The following is a 27,394-nucleotide window of genomic DNA, read 5'->3' as shown; positions in this document are numbered from 1 at the left end:
CCTGGGATCGAGTCCCACATCAGGGTCCCCGCGGGAAACATGCTTCTCCCTCTGCCTGTGTCTCTGCCTCTTTCTGTCTCTCATGAATAAATAAGTAAATCTTAAAAAAAAACCAAAAACCAAAAACCAAAGCAATCTCTGTATCCTTATATACATCATCCTTCTCTGTTATGCTTTCTTTTTCCATGTGTCTGTAATTCTTTCCTATTTAAAAAAAAATCCCTTTGTTTCTTTATTGATTATAGACCTTCTAATCTGGCTGAATCATTGCTGCCTTCATGAAATCTTTCCTCACACCCCAGTTGTTTTTTTTTTTTAAGATTTTATTTATTTATTAATGAGAGACAGAGAAAAAGAGAGAGAGAGAGAGAGAGAGAGGGGCAGAGACACAGGCAGAGGGAGAAGCAGGCTCCATGCAGGGAGCCTGACCCAGCACTCGATCCCAGGTCTCTAGGATCAGGCCCTGGGCTGAAGGCGGCGCTAAACCACTGAGCCACCTGGGTAGCCCCACACCCTAGTTTGACTTAGATCTTCCTTCTTCTGCTGTGCTACAAATAACACTTTTAGAGCAGTCATGACAATTGTGTGCATGTTTGCTTCGTGACAATTGTGTGCATGTTTGCTTTAGTATGAACTTGTAAGTACTTTGAGGGTGAGCCCATTGTCATCTCTAGCACCTGGCACAGTGTTTGACACCTAGAAGGTTATCAAAGCCTGTTAGTTAAATTTGTTGAATGTGTCTACAAGGATCTCATTGGCCAGTGGAAGAACAGATAGGTGAGGCAAAGTCCAGGGTACATAGTGGCAAGTGCTGTAATAAAGGGAGTGGAAAGTGCTACAACAACATAGAGAAGAAAGAGAATGCTAGACTATAGATGGCTTCATAAAGGAAGTGACATTGGAATTGGGTCTTGAAAAATGAGTAGTGTTCTAAACATTTAGAAGCAGGGGAAGGATATCAGGGTAGAGCGAATATTTAAGGCAAGGACATGGAGGTGTGATATTACATAGAGTATTGGAGAAACAAGAAAGAATTTGGTGTCACTCAAATGTAAGATTCCTGGGTAGTGAAATAGCACAAGATGAACTTCGTGAAAGACATGTATCTGGTAGAGATCAGAGACCTTGGAGGTCAGGCACTGTTCTTCTGAAATATGGGCTTGATACTGAAGAATTGTTCATGATGCTGTTGATAATGCCTCTAATATATTTTAGAGTATCTGTAAAAGTGAATAGTTTCTAAGCTTTATGTATTAATTATTGCGATTCAGCAAACGAGTTGAGAGACAACTTGGGGGCACAATATTTATGGCAGAATGGCAAATGAAAAGGCCCTGAGACAGTTGTCTATCATACTTTTCTTTGCTTCATCAAATAAGGCTTATCATCCAAATAAAAATATAAGCTCCTGGAAGGCAGAGTTCACATTGTATATTTTTTTCAACTCCTCTTATTCTAGGCAAGTAGTAGAAATTAACTGTATTTGTTGAAATGCGATGAATTGGGTAGTTTCTGTAGATATTTATGCCAGTAATATTTAAAAGTGGTTGAAAGCTGCATAATTAGTCAGAAGTGAAAGCATTTTTATAACTTTTAATGTGATACACATTGAGGGCTTGGGGTGAGCCAAACTTCAAAGCAGGCTTTCATTTAGCCTTCCGTTTTAGAGGGATGATATCACATGATAAGCATTACTTTCCAGTGTGTTTATGGTAGAAGAATAATTGAAGATAGTGAAGGTTAAATGAAACTTGTACTAGGAGAAATAATAAATTTTCACTTATTTGAGAAACTAAGAAATATTAATTAGCTATATAAGTAATAAATACCGCATAAAGTATCAGCATTGTTTCTTTTTTTCATCTGAGTGGTAGGGGCATAAATATTTGTTTTATTAATCTTTATGCTATTTGTATATTTTGTGTGTGTGACCTAGTTCAGAATAAAATTGGACATAAGAATAAGTAGTATGGTTTGTGTCCTAACTCAATGCCAATTCACAAATTCCATTTTGTAGTTAAGGCACTGTTGGAAGTTCACACTGCTTCACTTCTTGATAATTACTGCTTGAACAGTGTGTTGGTCAGAAAGTCCCAAATTTATAAATGACACAAAGGTTCAGCTATCCATTTCCCCTCGTGATTCTTTATAAGATCAAATAATTCATGTAGTGAAGCTCTTTAAGAAACCTTAAAGCTGTCTGGCTACATGAAAGAAGGCAAGCCTGGTTGTGCCACTGTTTCTTTGGGGTCTGCAGGACTTCTGAAGAAACATGCTTCCCCTAGAATTCATATTCCCCAAGACTATCAGAATGTTCCATGGCTGTGTGCACCAGTCAGTGTTTTTAATGCATATGTCTTTGAACATCGTTAGTGCTCAGTAAATACTAGTCTATCAAAAGAAAAACATACTTTCAAATACGAGTTGGTGCCTTAGTGTATTAAATTACTTCCCTGCTTTGGTTATTTTTTACCCTTTACAAAGGCGGTAACTCTAAGAGGATCATGCTTTGGCTTCCTGTGTCTTCCGGGCACTTCGTGAAATGCTGTTTCTCTCTTTATCTTTCATTCTACACTGATACATGAGAAGATACACCTTATTTCAGTGAAATCCCATGGTAACCAAGGGTTTCATCATGGTGTATGTTAGCATCAAAGCATTTTTGTTTAACAGAGAACAAGAATCTAGTGTACAGCTACAGGAACCTTTCCCAGCAGGAGTAAGAGGCATATGGTTTGTATAATAAATAGTCTCTTAAAATGACTAAATCATAAAAATGTCTTGTTCTAGGTTGTACACATTTTTTCTGAAGTGAAGCTGTCTTACTTCCCTTATCTCTCATTCCTTTGGTGGCATCCTTGGAAACACATTGATTGAGTGGCTTGGAGACAAGTAAATCTAATGGAAATACTGGAACATAGTAACAGGGCATTTTAAATCACTACAGATTTACCCTTCTACATGGCACCTATCCTCAAAAAATTCATGCCATACTGATTTTTACATAATATCACTGTTTTTATGTAGCATGGGCAATGAAAAGCAGTGTCGCTCCATTGTGGCCAGATGTCTATGTCAGATTTAGAAATTCTATAAGAAGAGACACAAGTTGTTCATAATCAATTGGAAAGTAGACAATTAACTAAAAATTTTTCTTTGTAAAAATATGCACAGGAAATTAGACACGTGAGGAATACCTTGCTTTGTGTTGCACATTATATGAGTGGATAGGCTCATAAGCTCTGTTTTACGATGTGGTGACAGTGTTTTATCTCATTTTACTTATCCTGGTTTAACTGGCTGCTGCTTTCTTATTCTTTCTGCCTTTCTTTCCCCCGCCCTTCTCTTTTCTGTCTGTCTCTCACAAGCAACACGCACACCCACACACAGACATACACACACACATTTATTGAGTGACTCTGAACATCAATGACACAACAAAAGTAATCTCTGAATTTTGATGGTAATGAGTAATCTCTGTATGGAATGAAGAAAAGCTGATTATGTTTCTGATTTTTATATTTTCATTTTCATCTCAAATATTTTATCTTGCTGTTCTTTGTGGATGCTCTGGTCATTTATTCAAGTCATGGAGAAACAGCATTTTCCTCATCATGAGTGAACTATATCATTTAAAAAGGAACATTTTGCAGAAACAGAACAATCAGCGACTAGCATGATGGGCTAACAGCAGCATGGTAGCTGTCATGCTTTGCGAGAGTCTCAGGCTTTGGTGAAAAGCAGCCAGCATAAGCAGGAAATTAAAAATGGTAACTAGTCATGCTAATAATTTGCTAATACTGTTTCAGATTCTAACAGAACATATTTCTCTCTCTTTTAGCCTCTGTCTTCCATGCCTGAGAGCTCTGAGGTAATGAGAAGACAGAAATACTACAGCAGTGACAGCAGTTATGACAGTAGCAGCAGCTCTTCAGAATCTGATGAAAATGAGAAAGAAGAGTACCAAAATAAGAAAAGAGAAAAGCAAGTTATGTATAACCTTAAACAGTCCAACAACTACAAATTAATTCAACAATCCAGTAAGTTGATTTCTTCTAATTTCATTGTTATATGAAGAATTATGGAACTGAAATTACTGAGCTCCATAAAAGACCTTGGGCCAAATGAACCCTTGTTTTGTGTGAGGGAACGTGGATTCTATCCCACTTCCTTCCCCGATGTGACCTGGGTACACCCCACAATCCCTTTCAGGGTCTGAAAATGGGAAACAAAAAGGTCGAATGAAGGATCTCTTAGAGTCCATTCTTCTATATTTCATAGTTTTTGTTAAGTCCTGGATTTTTGCATAAATTTTATGAAATGGGCCTCTTGGCTGCTGATCTGCTGGCTACTTGTTCCGTTTCCCCCCACTTTCCTTCCCTTTTGGTCACCAATTTTATTTTATATGGTCACCTATTTTTAAAAATGTGTATCTCTCTAGGTATTTGACTTGAACGTATCTATGAACCACACAACTGTGAAATAGTTGAAGTTTTGTTCCTTCCTGTTTTCATAGGGCTACACACCCAAGTGAGGGCCTTTCAGGATACAGCATGTATTCAGGACAGTAACCAATCAGCTGCTCTGTTGGCTTCCTTTCTGCCTTCCTCTTTTCTCTTTCTGCCTTTATTTCTTTTCACTTTTTCTCTCTCTTCCATTCTGTCATTCATTCCTTTTTTTATTTCAAATGTATTTACGATTCTTTACTCATCCCCAAATGTCCAATATGGTATTGCTCTTTTCTCAGGCTCATTTGGATACTGCTTACCCATGCTGCCTCCAAGACAGAGATTTTCTTAACTCCCTTTTCTCCTGTCTTTGCCGTGTGCTGCATTGTCCCAGGGCTCCACTAAAGGGATCAGTTCAGTCATGCAGTAAACACAACTGTGAGCCTTTGTTGGTCTCCAGCAGTGGTTTATTTAATATGTTAGTTTCCTGGTAATGAGTATGTTTTGAACCTGACCTTCCATACTTATGGCAAAATGACATGAGGAATGCAGCATGAACAGATGAATATTTTTTATTATCTTTCTTGTACCAAACTATCATGAAGATTTTTAATGGTCTTTCTTTTCCTTTTCCTTTACTTTCTTTTAGTGAATATTTTATAAAGATATGTACTAATGCTCCTGTTTTCAGAGCTTATGTGTTTGGAGGGGAAATAATGTATTATGTTCCATTTCATTTATTTATTTATTTATTTTTTTACTTATTTAAGATGTCTATCAGGCACCTACTCTAGAGTTTGCAAGCTATTTTATCAATGACCTCATTTTTTCCTTAAAGATGCCTTAAGTACTTTTAGTGTGACTCTGTAAGTATGGCTCTCTTTCTCTTTTGGAAGCTGACATTGTTGTGTCCAGATTTCATCAGTTTTTTAAGCCCTCTTCTGTTGTTTAAGGTGGCATCCCTAAGAGCGTGAGACAACAGAGGATTAGGGTAGGGTTGAGAAAATGTTGTTAAGATTTCTATAGCACTGAGATTGTTCTTTGTTTTCAGACCTAAAACAAATTGAGGTCAGAAAAATAGTGTACTAAAAATGTTTTTAAGTGTACACTCACATTTTAAAGCTAGCTTAATTCAGTTATATATATTTTTCCTTATTAGTTATATTTTATTTTTATAGTCATTAGGGAATTACCACAAAGGATTCCATTTGTTTTGTATTCTCTCTTTAATATCACACTAAGGAATACCATAGCCACATACCCTCCTTGAGTTTTCTCTCCAAAGTGATGCTAAGGATGGAGGACAAAATTCAGATTAAGTGTCGCGTTTTCTGGTGTAGAGAGCTAATTTAGGAAATTTAAACTTGCTATAGTTTCAAAAATATATTTTGAGTTGATAGAAGGTGTTCGTATACAAACTATATGAAATATTTTTTCTTGTAACTTGTTTATGCAAGTTACAACCATTTTTTGTTAATTTACCTAAGTATTATTGGAATGTCTAGTGATTTAATTATTTTGTCTGAATTTTCAGTGTATGCAGGGGGGAAATGAGAATCTGTGATGATTCAAGAGAAAGGATATTTTCCTTCTGTACCTGTGATCAGGTTATACATGTCCAAGCTATCACTTAAAGTCCTTAAGGAGAGCAGGATAAGGATGTAGGTGGTAGCACATGCTTTTATGTATTTTCCTAGTCAATCTTCTACTAGTGATATGTTCCTCACATAGCCCTTTTCTAGAAGGATAGTCCTTTCAAAAAAAATCAGATGGGCCTTTTAGGTTCAGAAGAAAATAATAATTGGAACAAATGGAAGGTTTCTTTTTAAAGCATTTTTTTTTATAGTTTACGAGAGTATATTTTTTGTACTCTCCAGAAACTAATGGTATTAGGTTCATCATCGACTCAAAATATCCTATAGAAATACATCCCTAAATATAAGGTTTATGTCCATTGCCTTTATAAAGGTTTAAATTTTTTTCAACAGCTAATGAAGAGAAATATTTGGGTATTCAACACGCCTTCATGTGAGTTTTATTAAATTATTTAATTAAAGAAGATTGATATATTTCCCAAGCAGAGAGAGAATATAGAACAGAGGACATACACAACATATAAACTAAAAAGGAAATAATTGTTGATAATGTTGAGTGATATTCTATTTCCCTGTGTCAGGAATCAAAATTTACCTGGAATAGTTAGTTCTTTTTTAAAAATGGTCTCAGTATGCATTGGGGAAGATATTATGTGGTTTTCCCTAGTTTGTGTTGATAATAACTGTCTAGATCCAGACATTTTTTCTTGACTTAAATCTTTTACTATGGGAACTTAAATCTAGTTGTTTTTTTTTTTAATTCTTCTCTCCTGTGAATAAGAAGACTATCCATCTAGTACTACTCTTGTAATAGCTAATTATATGTTTTAAACTCCATTAGGATAATCTTTATGTTTTTCTTCTATTTTATTATTTTTTTTCTCATGGGCCCTAAGTTCTATAACATCCCTTTATTCTGGCCACTCTCTAGACTCCTTTCCATACCTCCCTATGAATCTTGCTGTAAAATATTATATTTTTAGCCAATACACAGATTCTAATAAATAACCAGTCTAATCCAAAGATAGTAGATGGCATCATGCTTTAGAAAGAGGGAGGACACTGATGTTATAAAGGCCAGGACTTAAACCTGAGCTTTGCCACTTTCTGGTCATGGGACCTTTAGAAAGTTCTTATGAGCCTCCAAGCAATGCAGATTCCTACTTCAGAGGGTTTCATGAGGATTAAGATAAAAGTGTAGCATCTAGCAAGATGCTTGGCTTATAGAAGATGTTCCATAAATGTTAGTTTTCCTTTATTCTGGTTCTTTTATGTCATGTTTTAAGAATGGAACTGTTTAAAAAATCGTTCTCATGGTAGCCATTCTCTTTCATAAAAAAATATTTTATCTTTTAATCTATTCATGACAAACACACAGAGTGAGGCAGAGACATAGGCAGAGGGAGAATCAGGCTCCCTGTGGGGAGCCCGATATGAAACTCGATCCCAGGACCTTGGAATCATACATAACCTGAGCTGAAGGCTGATACTCAACCACTGAGCAACTCAAGTGCCCTCATGGTAGTCATTCTTAATCATGACAGGGGTCCTGCAAGTTCACTGTTTAAATTGAAGAATTAACTTCAAACTCATAGTCTCATGGAAATGTCTATGCTTTTACATTTATTGCTGTTTTATTCCCATGTGGTCTAATTGTTAGTTTAAATAAACCCAGTACAGTGGAAAACTTGTACTAACTTTACTACTGTATTATTCCTCTTCATTATAATAGGCTCCATTAGGCGTTCAGTCAGTTGCCCTCGGTCCATCTCTTCTCAGTCACCTTCCAGTGTGGACAACCGCCCCTTTTCTGCTCAACAAATGATAGCAGCATCCCGGCCAACTTCAGGGTCTCGGTCACATTCTTTAAATCGTGCTTCCTCCTACATGAGGCATCTGCCTCACACTAATGATGCCAGCTCTCCTAACTCTCAGATGGTAAGTCATCTATTTTGCTCCTCTGAGATTACAGAAAACACTATACTCAGGATTTAGATGGCAGACGGATCAGCTGGGCGGAGGACAGATTGAACTAAAGATCCTTGATATAATTCAGCTCATGGTCTTCTGGAATTTGGATTATTCATCTATCCTAGTCTATAACTTAAAAAGCAGACTCCATTATATCATGGAACTTGAAGATGGACACTAAGAATAGCATTTTTTTCTATTTGCTGATGGTGTGGGATAATTTTGTTGAAAATCATATGAATAAATATATCATTTTGTATATTGTGCAGTAAATTTGGGGGAATTTGTTGGATGGCAAATTTTCCTTAATGGGACTATTGATTAATAGGCCAGAAAAACAAAACATTGATAAATTATCCTTAAAGCACTGAAGTATTAACATTGTTGATAATGTGTTCTGTATAGTAACTTAACACATAGTATTTTTTCCTTAGCATGAATTCCAGAGATTCACTGTTGAAGAAGTCAGGGAATTTATTTTGCAACCAAGCTTACTTGTAGATGCTCAGATAGATGTCTTTATATACCATAGGCCAGCGATTTATTTAATTTGTTTATGTAATGTGGATAATGATTGCAAAGGGAAAAGTTTAGAAAATACAAATGAATAAATTTCACTTGGTAACAATCAGTAGTTATTTTTTCTAATAGAGAATTGCCTAAGGTATATGTAACAAATGATCTGACCAGGGAGTCTTTTTTTTAAACACTTGTTTTTATTTTAGTATTTTGAGCTAAGTAAACTATAACTGTGTGGAAGTATGAAAGATACTCTTGAGAAATCATATCCATTTAATCCTAAGAATAAATGTAAAAGAAATTATTTTCTTTTTCATTGTCTCTTTTTTCAATTAAAAGTGCATCATTTTTACCTAGAAATATCTTTCAGATTATAGTGGCACAATGAAATAAGACCCCCTCCAAATATCTGTATTCTTTCAAATTTAAGAGTGAGTCTTTGCGGCAACTGAGAACAAAGGAACAAGAAGATGATCTAACAAGTCAGACCTTATTTGTCCTCAAGGACATGAAGATCCGGTTTCCAGGAAAATCAGATGCAGAATCATTACTTCTGATAGAAGATGTGAGTAGTTGACATATACGAAATTTCAAGGAATTCGCAACTTTTTATTATTCTTAAAATATTAAAATTTATTTCCTGATGGCATTATTCTCAATGACATGGTAAACTTAATTGATATTCTTTTCAACCTCCACAAGCTTTAGAAAACACAAGGGTTATTTTACTTATTATGATTCATGAGCAGTGAGATCACATAATCAGTAATGCAAAATACCTTTTAGTGTATAGTCCTATTTTAATGATGCAATTGCCTCATCAAGTGAGAATAATTACTGTTAAATAATTACCTTTCTTAATGATGAAAGAAGTATCAAAGTTAAGCCTCCTTCATAAAGATTTAGAAGGACATAACATGGGATGTGTTGTAGTGAAAAAAAGTAGGGCCTTGGGTATAAAATGTCAAGAATATTTCAATGTGAGACCTTGAGTGGTTTTTGTCAAATTTCAAAATGGCTTGAATGTTTTTCTTGTCATAAACACATTTGCACCACCCAGTGGAACATTCTAAAATGACACAGTCCTAAAAATTCACATTAAAGTCAATGACTTACTGCTATTTTAGAAGGAAGATCCAAGTTATTCAGATATTTCTGTGAAAGAGCATTCCTTCACGCAAAGATTGATTTTTTTTTCAAAGATTGATTTCATATTTACATTTGTTTCAAGTTGACATTCCTAGATAATCCCTCAGTAACAGAGGTGGTTTTCTGGCTTCCCTGTTTTGTTTTGTTTGGAGCTTTGGTTTTTGGGTTTTTTTGTTTGCTTTTTGTTTTGTTTTTTTGTTGTTGCTCTTGCTGTTCCAGAGGAGAAGGCACCATCTAGTGGCCAATTGTAGGATAGAAACCAGAAATGTACTTCGCTTTTTTCACGTCTGAAGCAATTGTCTAGAAACAAACAGAAAACAAATAATAATAAAGATTTAACTTTCTTAGTTTAAAAAATTAATAGTAGCAATTTCTATTTTGTAATCATGACATAGTTATAACCAAATCCCCCCAATATTATACATTATGTTATTAGATGTTTATTTTTAAAAGTGAAAATGATATATATTACTTATAAACAAGCTGATATTTGTTACATCATGGGAAAAGGAAAAATGTACATTTGTTTTCAAGCATTAAGTAGATGTGTTTTTATTTACATATTATTCAATCAAGTTCTTTTTTCTAGATAAAGGCAAAATTTTGTAGCATTTTACTTTTATTTCTTAGAGATATTAGTTATATACCACCCTTTTGAATCAAGTAGAAGAAAAATTAGATAATCAGAGAGTAGAACTAATATTCGTGGCTGATGTGATTATTTTATAAAGAATATATATAAGCTTATATAATTTATAAAAAATAATGAATAATTATTTAAGACATTAGATTGTTGACTATATGTATACTATATGCAGGAAATATTTTAATCTGTTTTCTACAGTGCATATTACTAGAATATATATTCAGAAACTGCAGATTTGTACCAATAAAACTCCCCCCAAAAAAACAAAACAAAAGAATAACAGAATCCTAATTATATGTAGGCTATCTTCTAATGCCTACGTTCAATATTCTGTTATTATGGGTGATGTGGTAAAGATAGCTCTTGGAATTAACATGAAAAATCTGTGTTTTGGATTTCTTCCCAAATTCTATGTACCTGAAGACATTTGACTTTCATATATTAGAGACTGTATGCTTTTTACAGCAAGAAGAGAAAACTTAGGATTCTGATAGCTTCTTTAACTTAGGAGTCTTTGCACATGTCTTTATGAAAGTACACATTCTTTTTTTAAAAAAGATTTTATTTATTTATTCATGAGAGACACACAGGGAGAGGGAGAGGGAGAGGGAGAGAGAGAGAGAGAGAGAGAGAGAGGCAGAGACATAGGCAGAGGGAGAAGCAGGCTCCATGCAGGGAGCCCAATGTGGGACTCAATTTCAGGTCTCCAGGATCACATCAGGAGCCAAAGGCAGGTGCTAAACCTCTCAGCCACCCAGGGATCCCCATGAAAGTACACATTCTTTGTTGCAAGTAATATTATAGTACCTCTGTTTCACAAATTAATTAGTAAAATTGACTTCAACCCATTCATTTACTTTTTGTTACTTCTGTGGAAAATTTTAGATTAATTTCTTAATGTTTCTTCCCCAAAACAGATCATTGATAACTGGAAGTATCACAAAACAAAAGTGGCTTCATATTGGCTCATAAAATTGGACTCTGTAAAACAACGAAAAGTGAGTAATGCCAAAAATAGGTTTGCCTTTTGGTGTTATGTATTAAGACCATTAAACTGTATTCATAATTAAACTATGTACATGTTCATTTGTTTACTCGTTTCTTCACCAAATATTTATTACACAGCTACTGTGTTTCAGGTACTGTCCTAGGTTCTGAGGATTAAAAAATGAATTTAAGAAAAGCCCTGTGGTCTCATAGAGCTTATAGTTTAGTTGAGGTGTTTGATAATAAAACAATATGTAATAGAATGTGGGCTAGTTTTAAGTATCATGAAGAAAAATAAATGTGGCTGAAAAATAGAGAGAAGGTCACCTTAGAGCAGAGACCTAAATAAAATAGTACTATGCAGATAACCACAGCTAGATTGTGTCAGGTGGAGGGGAAGAGCTTCTACCCTGAGGTAGAAGCTAGATTGATGTGTCCATGAAGGCGCAGAAAGCATCATTTAATTTCCTTGTTTATAGGATAGTTGGCTTGTGCTGGTCAAGAGTGAGTGAAGTGGTGGGGAACACTGAAGTTAGATGCATGAGCAGGGGTCAGATCACACCTCATAGGTTCTAGAAAGACTGTGGCTTTTATTCCAAGTGATGGAAAGTCACTGGAAAATTTTGAGCAGAAGAATTACAGAGTCTGGTTTATAATTTAAAAGGATTATGAGAGCTGCTGTGTAGAGAATAGAACTGGGGTAGAGGGAATGTAGCAAAATAGAAGTAGAGACCAACTAGAAGGTTTTTGGAATGATAGAGCAAGAGCTACTGGTTGCTTAGTTAAGGTGGTAACTGAATGGGCAGATGCCAGGGAAGAGCAGGAGTTTCCTCCTATTATTACCATTGTTTCTTTTTACTTTAATTTTGGTTTTGGACATGCTGAGGCTGATATATTGATTAGAAATCCAACTGAAAGTATTGAGTATGTATTTGTATATATAGTTTTTTTAAAAATTTCAGAGCTAAGGTTGTGTATGGAGATACAAAACTTAAGAATCAACCAGGATATTTAAACTGGCAGGACCAGATGTGATTACCTAGAGAGCGAGTGTGGTTAGAAAAGAAAAGAGTTTCAAGAACTGAGCCCTGGGCCACTTCCACATGTAGAAACCAGAGAAGTGTGTGTGTGTGTGTGTGTGTGTGTGTGTGTGTGTGTTGAAGGAAGAAGATTAACGTAAGGGGACCGAGAAGGAGTAGTCAGTGAGGTGTGAAAAACCATGAGAACTGGGTGTCCCTGAAACCAAGTAAAGGAATTATTTTAAGGACAGAGTGAAGAGCGGAGTCGGCTGTGGCTGATAGGGGCAGGAAGACCTGACTGCAGTTATTGGCAATGCGAAAGTTAATAGTGACCTGATCATAACAAGTCAGGGGGATAGTAGGGAGTAAAACTTGAGTGGAGTTAGTTTCAAGGGATAAAAGGCACAGAGAAAAAAAATACAGCTAGCATAGCCTTTTCCAAGGAGTTGTGCTGTAGAGAGGAAAGGGAAATATGGTAGCTGGAGAGCCATGGGGGTTAATGACAAGGTTTGTTTGTTTGTTTGTTTTTTTAAAGATGAAGATATTTGCAGTTGTTTGTGTGCTGATGAAAATGATCTAGAAGACAGGAATGGCACAGGCAAGAGAGGTGATAGAAAATCCTTGTGTAAGTAAGCTGGGGGCAGTTTGTCCTAACCAGGAGCATTTATTCTAACAGGACGGAAGGCAGAGTCTAGCATCCTGCAGGGAAGATGTAAAGGTTTTCTTCTGATGGGGAGGGGCTTTTAGAGGTTTAAGGAGACAGTAAAAGGTATGTGATTGTTATCTTGGACAGTAGGAGACAGGAATGGCCAGCAGCCTGAGCAGCCCATCAAATGCATTGCAACATAATTTTGGGGGAGTTATACTATTTTAGTAGTTTTAATGAAGTTGTATTCCTTCAGGAATACAAACTATCATTTCCTCTTTTAATATTTTTTTTTTTTTTGCTAATAAGCTGAAAGTTGACACTGTTCAGATGATGACTTTTTTATGTACTTTCATCTGGGTGAACTGAACTCACAATTTTGCATTAACACATTCAACAACTAATTACTTGGTTTCTATCGCATGCCAAATACTGGGCTGCCATTGAGGACTGTATAGCAAAGCTGATCCAGAGGTAAATTGAAAACATATTATAAGCCCCAAATAAATGTTTGCTAAGTTACTGACCGTAGCCTCGATTAATCAAAATAAGGACTTTTTATTAGAATCAGAACTCTAAATTTCCTCAGGTCCATGTATTTTTTGTAATGGAAGACTGTAGGTAAGTTGCTAATTGAAATAGTCCAGAAGAAGATTAAAGTATTTATAAGACATAATACATGATAAATAGGATGTTTTAAAGCAGTGGAGAAAAGGTAATTCCCCCCACCAAAATTACTAAAGCAATTGGCTACCTATCTGTAAGAAAATTGGGTTGGAGCCTTATCTTTCACCATTTGCAAAAATAAATACGAGATAGATTATAAATATGAGATAGATTATAGCTTAATATGTAAAAAAAGAAAATATTAAAAGTTTAAAAAGATATGTTTATAATCTCAGAATGGGAGAACCACTTCTTAAGAAAAACCTCAAACCCAGAAGTCTTGAAGCAAATATTGACAGATTTGATTACGTGAAAACTTTAAAACAAATAGCAGAAGCCGTGAGGAGAAGGGGGCAGGAGTATGGAGGAAGACAGAAATTTGTGGTACATAAAACACAAAGTTGACACCAACAAACCAAAACCTCCTACAAATCAACCAGCAAGAGACAAGCTATCCTATAAATATTAATAAATAAAATGGCAAAGTACATAAAAAGGCCATGAAAAAATAATTTATGTGTCTTCAAATACCCAATTAACATGTAAATAGATCCTTGGCTTCACTAATGATGAAGGAAAAGCAAGTAAAAACCATCATATTGACAAAAATTAATAAGACAGATAATACCAGTGATGGAAATAGTCTGGATAAAAGAGCTTTTGCTCTACTATTAGAGGGAGAATACATTGCTACAACTCTTTAAAAAGGTGATTTGCAGTATCTATTAAAATTACAAATGTTCATAACCTTATGACTCAGCAAAATTACTTACAGCATTTTATCATACCCAGTAATTGTCTGAGTAAATGAAAGATAGACATACGTGAGCATTCACTTCAATGGTATTTGTGAGAGCAAAACATGTGAAGAAACCTAAATGTCTTATCAATAGATTTATGGTTCAATAAATTATAGCACATCCACACTATTCAGTTGCATTAAATTGAATCCTATGCTGCATTCATAGTTCTTAACCTGAGAGATAGCACAGGATTATGACTTGCAACTTAGGAAACTAACGTACATTAGTAAAATGAGCCAAACTTTACTAATCGTGAGTGAAGGATACGATCAGTAAGCAGTTATCCGGAGCCCACGAGCCCGTCAGCTCTCAGGTGTTCCTTTTCAAATGTCCAGAAACATTCTGGGTTCAAAGTAATAAATGCCAACTATGTGTGGATCACCTTAATACAGAGGGAGCCTTCTGGATTTGGGTGGCCTTCATTTTCCTTCCCCATTACTCACCCATGTAGTCTTTGTGACTAACTTGCATTCCGTAGCCAGCTGAAATAAAAAGGTTGTCTGATAGACCATGGATGTTGTCTGATAGAACTCTCTGCAAAGATGGCAATATTCTGTATTTGTGATGTCCAGCACAGTGATCACTGGGCACATGTGGCCACTGATTGAGCATTTGAAATGTGGCTATTATGACCGAGGAACTAAACTTTTACTTTTAATTAATTTAAATTTAAATAGCCACATGTGTCTAGTAGGGACTGTAGTTGACAGTGTGGAGCTCGGCAGACCAGGGCAGCCTTCTAAATATGTTCTTAGATAATAACTTTCTCAGTTATCTTCCCGCTGAGAAATAACATTAGAGGGTTTGCAAGAATGTCCAGTAAGGTCATCATTGCCTTGGGCATCATTGCCATGGGCATCTCAAAGAAATAATGCCTCTCTCAATTTTTTTCCTTCTATATGCCATCCAAAAAGGCTATCAAGATAGTAAATTAAACAAACATGTCATGTTGTGCAATAATATGTATTAGCCCACTTTAAATGACAGATGTATATGTACTATTTTAAATTTTTTTCATTAAAAATTTTTACAAACTAGGTACCAAGTTGTTAAGATGATGTTTTTCTAGAGGGTAGGTAGGCTCACTGAGCCAAGGGAATGAAAGTGGTGACGTTTGGTGTTGTTTTTCTCTTTGTTTTTGTATGTTTCTCTATATTTTTTTTTCAAGTTAAAACAGTCTTTTTTAAAATGGCAGAATAATAGGGAGACACAGGCATTCCTGTGAAGCCTGTCTGGATTCCTCCCCAATCAGATGTTATCTTTCTGTATTGTAGATCCTCGTGGCACTTTGTACCCAGTTGTACTTACGGTCTGCCTTGAGAGGTTTTGGTACTAATTTTTTTCCACTTCTCTAAAAGCCAGGGGTTTGTCTTACTTTGTAGTTACCTGTAGGAGGATTTCTATAAGCATTTATTAAGTTGACTCAATTCTAGACTCTTTTATGAACTCTGTCAATGGCGGGCTAGCTTCTTTCTACTTCCTTTTTTCTTCACTAGTAATGTGTGTGTACTTGAACAGCAACAACAAATTAAGACACTGTCATTCTGTTTTCCTACCTGTGATTTGAGAAGGTCTGATAAACATTGTAGGGGATAATCAAATGATGTGTGTGAATAGTAGTAATATTTGTGAATTAGAAGAAACTATTTAATACTTTAGGATTGTTATGCTCAATTTGGTTTATAAATTTTGAGTAAGATTAAATGATTGCTTATAAATTTACTTGCAAGTACTCTTGGCAGTATATCTATTTCTCCTCTGCTGATTTACTCTAAGAATATTTGGAGTGGGTTATGTTTGTGTAATCCTCTCCTCCACATCTCCAGGTTTATCATACACTGCTGTGTTACAGGAGTGGAAGCACCAATGTGCGGAGGCATGGTTTGTAGTACAACTTGTGTATCTAGTTACCCTTTCTTTGAGCTCTTTTATTACTCCTTCCATTTTGGCATAAACCAAAATTACTATATGTCTTCTGTCCTTGTAAAAAGTAGTAAGACCTCCCATCTTCAATACAAAGCTTGTTAAAGTCCCACAGTTTACAATACCCAAGCAATTGTAGTAATACTTTTACATAGGTAATTTAGTTCTATTTTTGGCAGACGAATTCGTAGCTTGAATTTTGACTCTTGGAGCAATAAGGGCTGATCTTAATTAGAGCAAGTGTATCCTGCCCAGTTGCCCATTGTCACAGAGGCCCTTAGAGTTGGCTCAGAGATGGTAGGCCTGGGCTACAATGAGAATGGGAAAGCCCAGGATTTATACATGTGCAACTTATTTGTGGCAGTTTTCTTACTATGGTTATGATCACTGAGTTTCCTTTTCTTCCCCCAGCCATTTTGTTCTTTAAAACCCTTTTTCCAAAGCAGACCCTTATTCTCAGATGCATAGTAGAAGGTGGAATGCTCCCAGCAAAAGAAACAGAAGGCAGCTTTCAGCAGCATTCTTAGTGTGACGGCATTCTGGCCCTTACTGCAAGGGTCATTGAAGAGCTCTTACCCATGAGTAATTATTTGAATAATAAGGAAATGAATTTTTGGAAAACTTTTCCTTTTTGTAAAATTAACCCTGCCAAGTTTCTAGGTTCTTTCACCCATGATCATAAAAAGAAGCATAACAAATACACACATCATGAATGCACATCATCAGGCCAGCCAGGGGCAGAGGTCTTGAGCTCTAACATAAACAAAGAATTTTTAATTGGGATATATATATACATATACATATATTTAACATTCTGTTCATTTAATCAGTAGCATTACAATTAATTAAGTGAAATACTTAAAATTTAGCTCAGACAAGTATAAAGATATATATTGTTTTTCTATTTTTTAAAAATATTTTATTTATTCATGAGAGACACAGAGAGACACACAGGCAGAGGGAGAAGCAGGCTCCATGTGGAAGCCCCATGTGGGACTCAATCCCAAGACTCCAGGATCATGCCCTGTGCCGAAGGCAGGCGCCAAACCGCTGAGCCACCCAGGCGTCCCTAAAGATGTATATTGTGAAAATAATCATTGAGACAAAGTTAAATATGTTTTGTCTGATTTCTCTCTCTATATATAAACATTTTTTACTCTACCTCTTCCCAATCTTTTTATTTCAGATGAAATCAGAGGTAAAGTGGGATCAGAGAATGATTGACAGAAAGACTTTTTTCTTGAAATATGAGTGCCAATATAATAATGAGTTGAAAAGTGCATTGAAAAAAATTTTTTTAAGCTTTATATGTTGATAAGGAGCACTGTTAGTGGAAAGAGGTACTGGACTTGTAGTCACATGGATTTGGTTTCATTACTATCTCAGCCTTTTACTTGGGGCAAGTAACTTCTCAGGACTTCTTTGAGATTTGTAACATTAAGTAGTGGGGGGGGGCGGTTTGTGAAGAAGTGACACATTATATATGGGAGGGTGCTCAGGCATGGGAAGGGTAAAATGCAGGCTGATTTCTTTCCTACTAAGGAGCCTCCTGCCAGGCTTTTTTCTCATATGTACATATCTCTGGTAAAGTAGAATTTATAAATTAGGCACAGTAAGAGATTAACAACTAATAATGAAATAGAGCAATGATAACATATGATAATAAAAGTCTTGAAAATATGGCCTCTCTCTCTTAAAATATCCTATTGTACTGTACTCACCCTTTTTCTTGTGATGATGTGAGATGATTAAATGCCCATATGATGAGATGAAGTGAAGTGAGTGATGCAGTGTTAGACAACTGTTGACCTTCTGGCAATACGTCAGAAAGAGAATCATCTACTTCCCAACAGTGGTTGACCGCAGGTAACTGAAACTGTGAGAAGTGAATCCACAGATAAGGGGAGGCTACTGTACTAAGGATTCTTCATATGCAGAATTATTTTAGGTAGGATATGTAGAAATGGGATATAAAAATTGTTGGGTTGTAATATTTTAACCATTTATTTGACTGTTTGAAACCTGTCCTATTGCTTTATAAAGCCAAAAGCTGCATCCAGTTTTTTGAGAAACCTAGAATGTGGGTCAGCTGTGGAATGTAGAATTATATATTATAAAAAGTTACCTATTTAGAAGGCCAAAGACTTAACTAATTTACATCTAGATGTGGATTAATCAGATCTATCCTTCTTTTGTCTGGGATGATAATAATCACTGGAAGGCTGTGTCAGTTCTGTTGCCTGGGGAGCAGACATAGGACAGAATTAGAAGTGAAAGAGATTTATAAGAGAAAACACCCAAGACAGATAAAAGAGAGAGAGTTCAAGTAGATAAGAAGAGCCTTCAAACTGCAATTTGGGTCTGACAGTGGTGAAGGGAGGGCAGGAGGGCTGGGGAGGAAGAACCTCAGACTTGTGAAGTTCTAAGAGAGCCTCATCGGGCTGATAGGGAGCCAGAACAAAGATAGCTGTTAGAGGGATCGTGCTAGGTGGGAATAACCCCTCTCTGGTATCCCATCCATGCTCAATCCCTTGGTTGGGAGCAGAGGAGAGCATGAAGTTGATTGTTGCAGTGGATCCTGAATGGGGAGGCTGTCAGTTAGCTGCAGTCTTGGAAGCAGGTTGAGTCTAATGGCATGCCACAAAGGCTGTGTGTGATACGATTTAAGTTGACAGGCATTTATCGGTTGCTATTTGGTACAAGAACTAAGCTAAGCACATTGGGGATTTTGAGAGTTGTTCATTCGTTCATTTAGTTATTTGCTCACTCTAACATGCATGCATTCAGTGACACTAATTGAGGGACTACCATGTCCCACGCGCTATGCTAGGTGTGGAATGTGTAAAACTCTCATTAAAATCTCTTAATTCCATTTATAGACCATTGTTGAAATATCTCACTTTTTCTGTTCCAGGATCCAAGCATTTTCTGGTTGCTTATTAAAATGTTATAAAACTCTAAGATTAGAACCCACACACACAAACTCTTTCACATGCCTTATTTCAAATTTTCCTTAATGGATGTAAACTTCAAAGGTCAAGGATGAGGGAATTAGATACTGAAAAGAATCCTCACCAGGTGAAAATGGAAATAGCTAATCCTATTTAATATCATGTTGTGGTAACTCCACACTTGCATAATGTAGTTTTCTGCCAAGAATGTAGCTGCTTTATATAATTTATAAGGAATATATGTGAAGTATGAAAATACTGCAGTGTTGGTGGGCTGTGAAGAATGCCAAATTTTCTGAAAAGCTTATTCTCTGATGTGATATCTAGGCATAACCCAAGATTGGAGGATGAAGAGAAATTCATAGTGATGTTAAGCTTATGCTATATTTGCATTTATTTGGGGGTTCTAAGAGATCTTTGTTTATCAAGTGTTTCTTCTCTAAATAGCAATTTCTTTTTAATACCTACTCTAGTTGCTTCTGCATACATTTTGATGTTATTTTCTGTCTCTTTTTCATTTGGGCTGACATAGATGCTGTACAGAACTGTTCGTTTTGCATCAGCAAAAATGCCTTTACCCTATAGCCATGGCTGCTGCATGCATCATTAGTACAGCATGTAGTGATTTTAATGTTATTTCTAAACCTCCCTCACCTCATGCCATTATTTTAATTTAGAACCAACTGTTCAGCCATATGGAGCAGTTTGTCATTCAACATCTGTATATTCTTGCAAAATATGAATTTCTGTACTTTATGCTTTCAAACATGCTATATTTCATATGGGAAAGACAACTCTTTTCATTTTATTAATGTTTTCATTGACCGAATCTCCCATTTATTTTTCCCTCGGAGAGCTTAATGTTGGCTCAGGATGCTTTTAAAAGTCACAGTGTCAGGAAATGGATACTTGTATTCTATAACTTACCCTCACTTGAGTCCACAGATAAACATGAAGGGCACTGTGCTGACCATTTGTTTTTGTGTTTCACAAATTATTCATCTTCCATCCATTTTGTTCTAACCCCAAAGCACCTGGATATCCAAAAGAGCATTACAAACGAACTGGCATTAATTTACCTCTTTCCAATCTGGTTCTTTACCTGTCTGTTCTCTGCCTTACTAAAATTATTCAGTGGATGTTTTGCTAAAGATACAGTCCCTATCTCCCCATCTGTATAGCCTTTATTTTTTTTTAAGATTTTCTTTATTTATTCATGAGACACAGAGAGAGAGAGAGAGAGAGAGAGAGAGAGAGAGAGGCAGAGACACAGGCAGAGGGAGAAGCAGGCTCCATGCAGGGAGCCTGATGTGGGACACAATCCCGGGACCCCAGGATCACACCCTGGGCCAAAGGCAGGCGCTAAACCGTTGAGCCACCGGGGCTGCCCTGTATAGCCTTTTAAGCAGATGAGACCCTTTGCCATGGCCCTGATGGAGGAGGTGCCTGGGCAGTCTTTTTTTTTTTATGATTTTATTTATTTATTCATGAGAGACACACACAGAGAGAGACAGAGACACAGGCAGAGGAAGAAGCAGGCTCCATGCAGGGAGCCCCATGTGGGACTCCATCCTGGGTCTCCAGGATCAGGCCCTGGGCCGAAGGTGGCGCTAAACCACTGAGCCACCCGGACTGCCCGGCAGTCTTGCTTATACACAGAGATCCCATCCATTTTCCCAAGTATTACTTGAGTAGAGGCAAATCTGAATCTAAGAAGTGACAATTTGATTCTTTTCTAGGGTTTGCTATTGACACTTGGACAGGTCAAATTAATTTGGAGGCAGTGTTGGGTAGTGCTTAGGAGCATAGATCTGTCTACATAGCTGTGTAATCTATTTACTAGCTGTGTAATCTTGGCAAAGATACTTATCTGCTCCATGCTTGAGTTTTCCCATCCATAAAATGATATCCAGAAATGTCCTCAAAACTTAAAAATTTTCATAACCACTAGGCAGCAAAACCTAACCTACCTGAATTCATTTGGTGACAGTGACCTGACAGGAATTTATGTGTTATTTCTGTCTTGTCTCTTGGTTTGAATAGTCACATATTTTCCTGCAGAAATAGTAATGTGTGTGATTGTGGAATATAGCCTCAAGATTCTTTGAAAAGGAACTGTAGACCAATTTGTATCTACCTTACATTTTTGTTCTGAGGGTTAAATGGATTGCTATATATAAAAGTGTTTAGAATAGTCCCTGGTCCACAGGGAGGTCTATAGGACGCCCTCAGTAAGTGTTAGCTCTGATTTTTACCTCGTTTGCATAGGTTTCACCTTGCTGCAAGGAACAGTTTCACTAAGATAAAACACCTGCTGAGTGCTAGACCTGTCTTGAGCCTTGGGTACATAAGTTTTTTACCAAGATGGGCGTAATCCCTTCCTTTATGTAGATAACAGTCTATATTAAACAGGAAATTAAAATAAAGGAAGCTAATTATTAATAGGGGAAAAACAAAGGATGAAGGGATCATAGGTCAGTGGCAGGTAAAGGTCACCCTGAGTAGGTTCACCAGGTGAATAGGTAGGAGAAGACTGTCCCAAGCAGAGGAAAGAGTGTATGTGAATGCTCAGAGTGGAGATGAGGGATTCAGGTTCTTGTGGCCCTTGGTTTGCATGCCCTCATGCCTTCCAAATTATAGTTCTCTCTAACTCATTCCTTTCCTCAAGGTCAGGGAGCTTGCCTCCTTTAAAATTGAAGGCAAAGAGCAGCAAAGGACAATGTGTGCTCCCTGTGAGCTGCTCAGGAAAGAAGGGGCAAGTTTCTGGGTGGCCTAGACCATGCTAGTCTCACGATTCTGGGAAATCACTAAGGCAGAGATGCTGTTGCGTTACAAGAGGCCTAGGATATTTTGTTCATCTCTTCACGTTGGAGGAAACCTTAGGAGTAGAGCAGAAGCATTCTCCACCTCTAACACCCTGACCACTTTCAGAAGTTGCTTTTAGTCATGTGTGGGCTAGAATATTAGACCGTCATGTTTTGAAAATTCCCTCTAAACTAAGAATAAAACATGTGCACAATAGTGGCCAAGAGAGTCCCTACTAAGGAATGTACCTAGTACGGTGCTTGGTATAGAGCAGGCAGGCGATGCCCGTTAGTTGCCCTTCTCTTTTGTTCTTGCACATCATAAGCATTTTTCCATAAACTGTATTCAAAAAAATAAATAACCTATCATCTCGAACGCTGTAAAGTTGAATAATTATTTAATAATAGAATATGAAAGAGGCACCTGGGTGGCTCAGTCGACTGAGTGGAAGACTCTTTGATTTTGGCTCAGGAAGGGGGCCAGTGGCACAATGGATAACACATCTGCCTATGATTTTGGCTCAGGTCACGATCGCAGGGTCATGTGTGGGGCTTTGTACCCAGTGGGGAGTGCTTTTCACCTCCCCTGTCCTACTCCCTTCTCCAAATTAAGAAATCTTAAAAAAAAAAAAAAAAAGTAGAATATGAAAATAATGTTACCATGGCTACTTTTTACCTTTTCTCTACATTATAACTTTTGGCCTATTATTATTCATTATACATAGAAGGTAGAAATGAAAATTGAGAAATGACTTAAATTTATCATTTACTGCTAGTGTGGATTCCTCTATCACATCAGTCATGAGTACTGCTTTCTACTTGAAAAAATATAGAGTTAAACTAATAGATTAAATGAAAATTGTAAAAAATAAAAGGTACGAATTCATGCCTAATAGACCTAACAGCATTATTATGAATAATTCATATTAGAGTTAAAAAAAATGTCCTGTTAATGCTTAAGCATTTGTTATCTGTAGTAACAAGCCTTTCCAGGATATTTTTTTTTCCCAAGTGGCTTTATTACAGATTGCAGTTTCTCTCCTTATTCTCTGCCTCCTCATCTGACAGGCCCCTGACCTGCAGTGGGAGTTGCTGTACTGTTCCCACTTCAGGGTGAAGGAAGCAGGAACAGGAGGGGAAGGCCTGAGGCTACTCACACCATTCATCATGAGAAGCTGGAGCTGACATTCTTCTCTAAATAAAATGTTATTCTGAAAATTTTTTACTGAATTGGTTTTAAACAGATGTTTATTCTACATTTACCTCATCAGAGATAACTAGTATCACTTTTTAAAAGATGGCTGTTTTAAAGACAGACAAATTAAATTCTTCCTTTTATCTGCTTCCAAGTCTCTCTATATATGTGCCAATTGAGAGAAATTCTATCTTCCTTCAGCCTTTATATTTGCAAGCTTCTTTCCCTTCTCACCACTCACTCACATATTTACAGGCAGTTCCTTCAATGAGATACATAAAATAAAAAGTAAAAACCTGGGGCACCTCACTGGCTCAGTTGGTAGAGCATGCAACTCTTAGGGTTGTGAGTTGGGCCCCACGTTGGATGTAAAGATTGCTTTAAAAAAAAACAAAAACTGAAAAAAAATTTTTAAAAAGTAAAAATCTACTTTGGTGTATTGAAATTTGAATAACTATATTTGTTGGTGCTTACTTTTTTTTTAAAGAGTTTTCACTGGGGACACCTGGGTGGCTCAGTGGTTGAGCGTCTGCCTTCGGCCCAGGGCGTGATCCTGGAGTTCGGGATCAAGTCCCACATCGGGCTCCCTGCTTCTCTTTCTGCCAGCGTCTCTGCCTCTCTCTCTGTGTGTCTCTCAAATAAATAAATAGATAGATAGATAGATAGACAGATAGATAGATATAAACTTTAAAAAAGATTTCATTGGAAATACCTACATAAGTGTTAAATACATGTGAATTGAACAAAATCACTTTTTGGGTTTATAATTTTTTTAAAAAACCTTTAGGATTTCAGTTGTTTTGAATTAATCATAGTCCTTATTTCATGGTACTCTCTCATTATTGGTATGTCTTTGGCCTGCTCTTATTTAGCGTTTTTAAGGTTAATTTTACCATATGTGACCCCCAACACCCAAAACAGAAGCTATATTCTTGGCAATGATCTATTATTATCTAATCAAATGACTCTCCTCCATCCCCCTGGTCATCCTTTCCATGTCTAAAGTAGCCATTTTCTTGAATTCAGGGTTCACCAGTTCCTTTCTTTCTTTATAAATTATAATGTCTGTGTTTATTCCCCACATGTATTTTTAATATTTAGTTGTTTTTACTTCTCTTAAAAGAGTTTCATACTGTATATAATTTCAGGTTTGCATTTTTAGAAATGTACTATTATATTACTAAGGTGCTCTGTGTTTTGTGTGTTGCTGTATTTCATTCATTTTGGTTACTATGTAATAGTTCAAGGGAATGAGTGTACCAGTTGATTTTTTCACTTTCCCACTGAAGGACAACTAGGTTGTTTCCAGGTGTAATTGTGAACAGCTGTTGGAACATTCTTATACATGCCTGTTGTTTTTAACCCCTGAGAGAGTTTCTCTTAGCAATAATATTGCTAGGTTATAAGGTATATGAATTTTTAACTTTAGGAGGTAATGCCAAGCTATTTTTGAGTGACTTTACCATTTGGGACTCCCACTAATAATGTCTAAGAGACCTTGCATATCCCTAGCTCTCTAGCACTTGGTATTGTCAGACTTTGAATTTTTGTCAGTTAAATGGCATAAAATGATATCTTATTATAGTTTTAATATTTATTTCTTATGTGTATTGGGCAAACATTTTCACTTTTGTGAAATTCCAGTTTTGTATATTTTTGTCTGTTTTTTTTCTAAGTTGTTGGTGTTTGTGTCAACAATTTGTCAGATGTTCATTATGTATTTCTGATATTAATCTTTTGTTGGAGATACAAGGTTTTTTTATTTTTATTTTTTTCTAAATTTATTTATTCATGAGAGACACAGAGAGAGAGAGAGAGAGAGGCAGACACATAGGCAGAGGGAGAAGCAGGCTCCATGCAGAGAGCCTGATGTGGGACTTGATCTGGAGATTCCAGGATCAGACCCTGAGCCGAAGGCAGATGCTTAACCACTGAGTTTTTTCCCATTTTTTAATTTGATCTTTTATTTTCCTTATTAAGGTATCTTTTGGTGTCTAGAAGTTCTTAATTTAAGTATAATCAATCTATTAATAATATTTTATGGTTCATACCTTTTTGTGACTTAAAATAATCTTTTTCTAACCTAAGGACTAAAAGATATTCACTAGTACTTTTCACTAAGATATTTAATGTTTTATTTTTTAAACTTAAGGCCCTAATCCCTCTGCAGTTGATTTTTGTTAATTGAGTGAAGGAGAATTCAACTTTATTTTCTTAATAAAACTCACTATTTTTTTGGTCTCCATTTACTAATTTAACTTAAATTTAAATTTTAAACTTAATCTCTTCTTACTCCAATGGTCTAACTTGCTACCTATGTCGTAATCAGAGTTTCATAAATGCTTGGACCTATATCTGGGGATTTTTACTCTGTGCTATTATTCAGTGAATGAGTGTGTGTATGTATCATTGATTTACATATATTCATCTTTGAATTTCAGACACACACACACCTAGATCTTGAAATAACTTTGGTTTTTCCACTAGGTTTTGGACATAGTAAAAACAAGTATTCGAACAATTCTTCCACGCATCTGGAAGGTACCTGATGCTGAGGAAGTAAGTTTATATCGAATTTTCAACCGGGTTTTTAATCGCTTACTCTGGAGTCATGGCCAAGGACTGTGGAACTGTTTCTGTGATTCAGGGTAAGTTCTACGTTACTTCTTATTATTGTTACTTTTAACATTTTATTGTCTGGTTATATAGAAGCCCAATAAAATGGTTCAGTTTCTGTAATGATCTGTTAAAATAAGGATTTCTTTACTGCATATAGTTTTTTTTTTTAATTTGGCTATAATTTATAGCAGTTAAACTGATTTAGATGAGATAATGAATATGAACATAATATCTGACTATAATGAATATGAACACAATATCTGACTAATTTGTATTCAGTGGAGAGAAGGTAGTCTTTGATTGAATTTAATTTTTAAAAATTCAGTTAATTAACCTATACTGTATTATTAGTTTCAGAGGTGGAGTTCAGTGATTTATCAGTTGCCTATAATACACAGTGCTCTTTGCATCAAGTGCTCTCCTTGATGCCCATTACCCAGATACTCCATCCCACTATCCCCTCTCCTCCAGCAACCTTCAGTGTCTTATTTTATTTTTCCCTCCCTTCCCCTATGATACTCTGTTTTGTGTGTTAAATTCCACATATGAGTGAAATCATATGATATTTTTCTCTCTCTGATTGACTTACTTCATTTAGCATAATACTCTATAGTTCCATCCATGTCTTGCAAATGGCAAGATTTCATTTTCTCTGATGGCTGAATAGTATTTCATTATATATATATTATGTGTATATACACACACATATACCACATCTTTATTCATTCATCTGTTGATGAACACCTGGGCTCTTTCCATAGTTTGGCTATTGTGGACATTGCTGTTATATTTATATAATATGGTGCAAGTGCCCCTTCGGATCACTGCATTTCTATTCTATCTTTTGGGTAAATACCTAGTAGTATTTGGGTCATGGGATAGCTCTAATTTTAACTTTCTGAGGAACCTCCATACTGTTTTTCAGAGTGGCTGTACCAGCTTCCCACCAGCAGTATAAAAGGGTTCCTGTTTCTCCATATCTTCACCAACATCTTTTGTTCCTGACCTGTTAATTGTAGCCATTCTGACTTGTGTGAGGTGGTATCTCATTGTGATTTTGATTTGTTATCTACCGATGCTGAGTGATATGGAACATTTTTTCAGCTGTCTGTTGACCAATCTATATGTCTTCTTTGGAGAAATGTCTGTTCGGGTCTTCTGCCACTTTCTTGAATGGATTATTCTGTGGGTGTTGAGTTTGATAAGTTTGTTATAGATTTTAGATACTAGCCCTTTATCTGATAAGACATTTGCAAATATCCTCTCCCATTCTTTGGGTTGTCTTTTGGTTTTGTCAACTGTTTCCTTTGCTCTGCAAAAGCTTTTTTATCTTGATGAAGTCCCAATAGTTCATTTTTGCCTTTGTTCCCCTTGCCTTTGGAGATGTGTCTCGCAAAGAAGTTGCTGCCACTCAAAGAGATTGCTGCTGTGTTCTCCTTTAGTCTTGTCTCAC

The 27,394-nt window shown here is 36.2% G+C and overlaps 1 protein-coding gene across 7 annotated transcripts in view; it reads left to right on the top strand.

Annotated features, from left to right (window-relative positions):
• The window catches only part of TTLL7 (tubulin tyrosine ligase like 7), a 153,399-nt gene that overhangs the window by 95,949 nt on the left and 30,056 nt on the right, over window positions 1-27,394 (top strand). For 5 of the 7 annotated variants that reach the window (XR_012034920.1, XM_072834239.1, XM_072834242.1 and 2 more), the window contains 5 exons: window positions 3,842-4,040; window positions 7,776-7,981; window positions 8,964-9,098; window positions 11,246-11,326; window positions 25,810-25,970. Coding sequence is in view for 6 of the 7 variants with exons in the window: in XM_072834239.1 (XP_072690340.1) it covers window positions 3,842-4,040; window positions 7,776-7,981; window positions 8,964-9,098; window positions 11,246-11,326; window positions 25,810-25,970 (782 nt within the window). In the remaining variant the exon portion in view is untranslated. Of the gene's footprint in view, window positions 1-3,841; window positions 4,041-7,775; window positions 7,982-8,963; window positions 9,099-11,245; window positions 11,327-12,869; window positions 12,960-25,809; window positions 25,975-27,394 lie in introns of those variants that run through there. The other 2 variants (XM_072834244.1, XM_072834243.1) reach the window with 2 other exon arrangements.

Source organism: Canis lupus, chromosome 8 (genome assembly GCF_048164855.1).
Source record: "Canis lupus baileyi chromosome 8, mCanLup2.hap1, whole genome shotgun sequence".
Lineage (NCBI taxonomy): Eukaryota > Metazoa > Chordata > Mammalia > Carnivora > Canidae > Canis > Canis lupus.
Note: the sequence above shows the minus strand (reverse complement) of the source record. Positions and strands in the feature narration are given on the sequence as shown.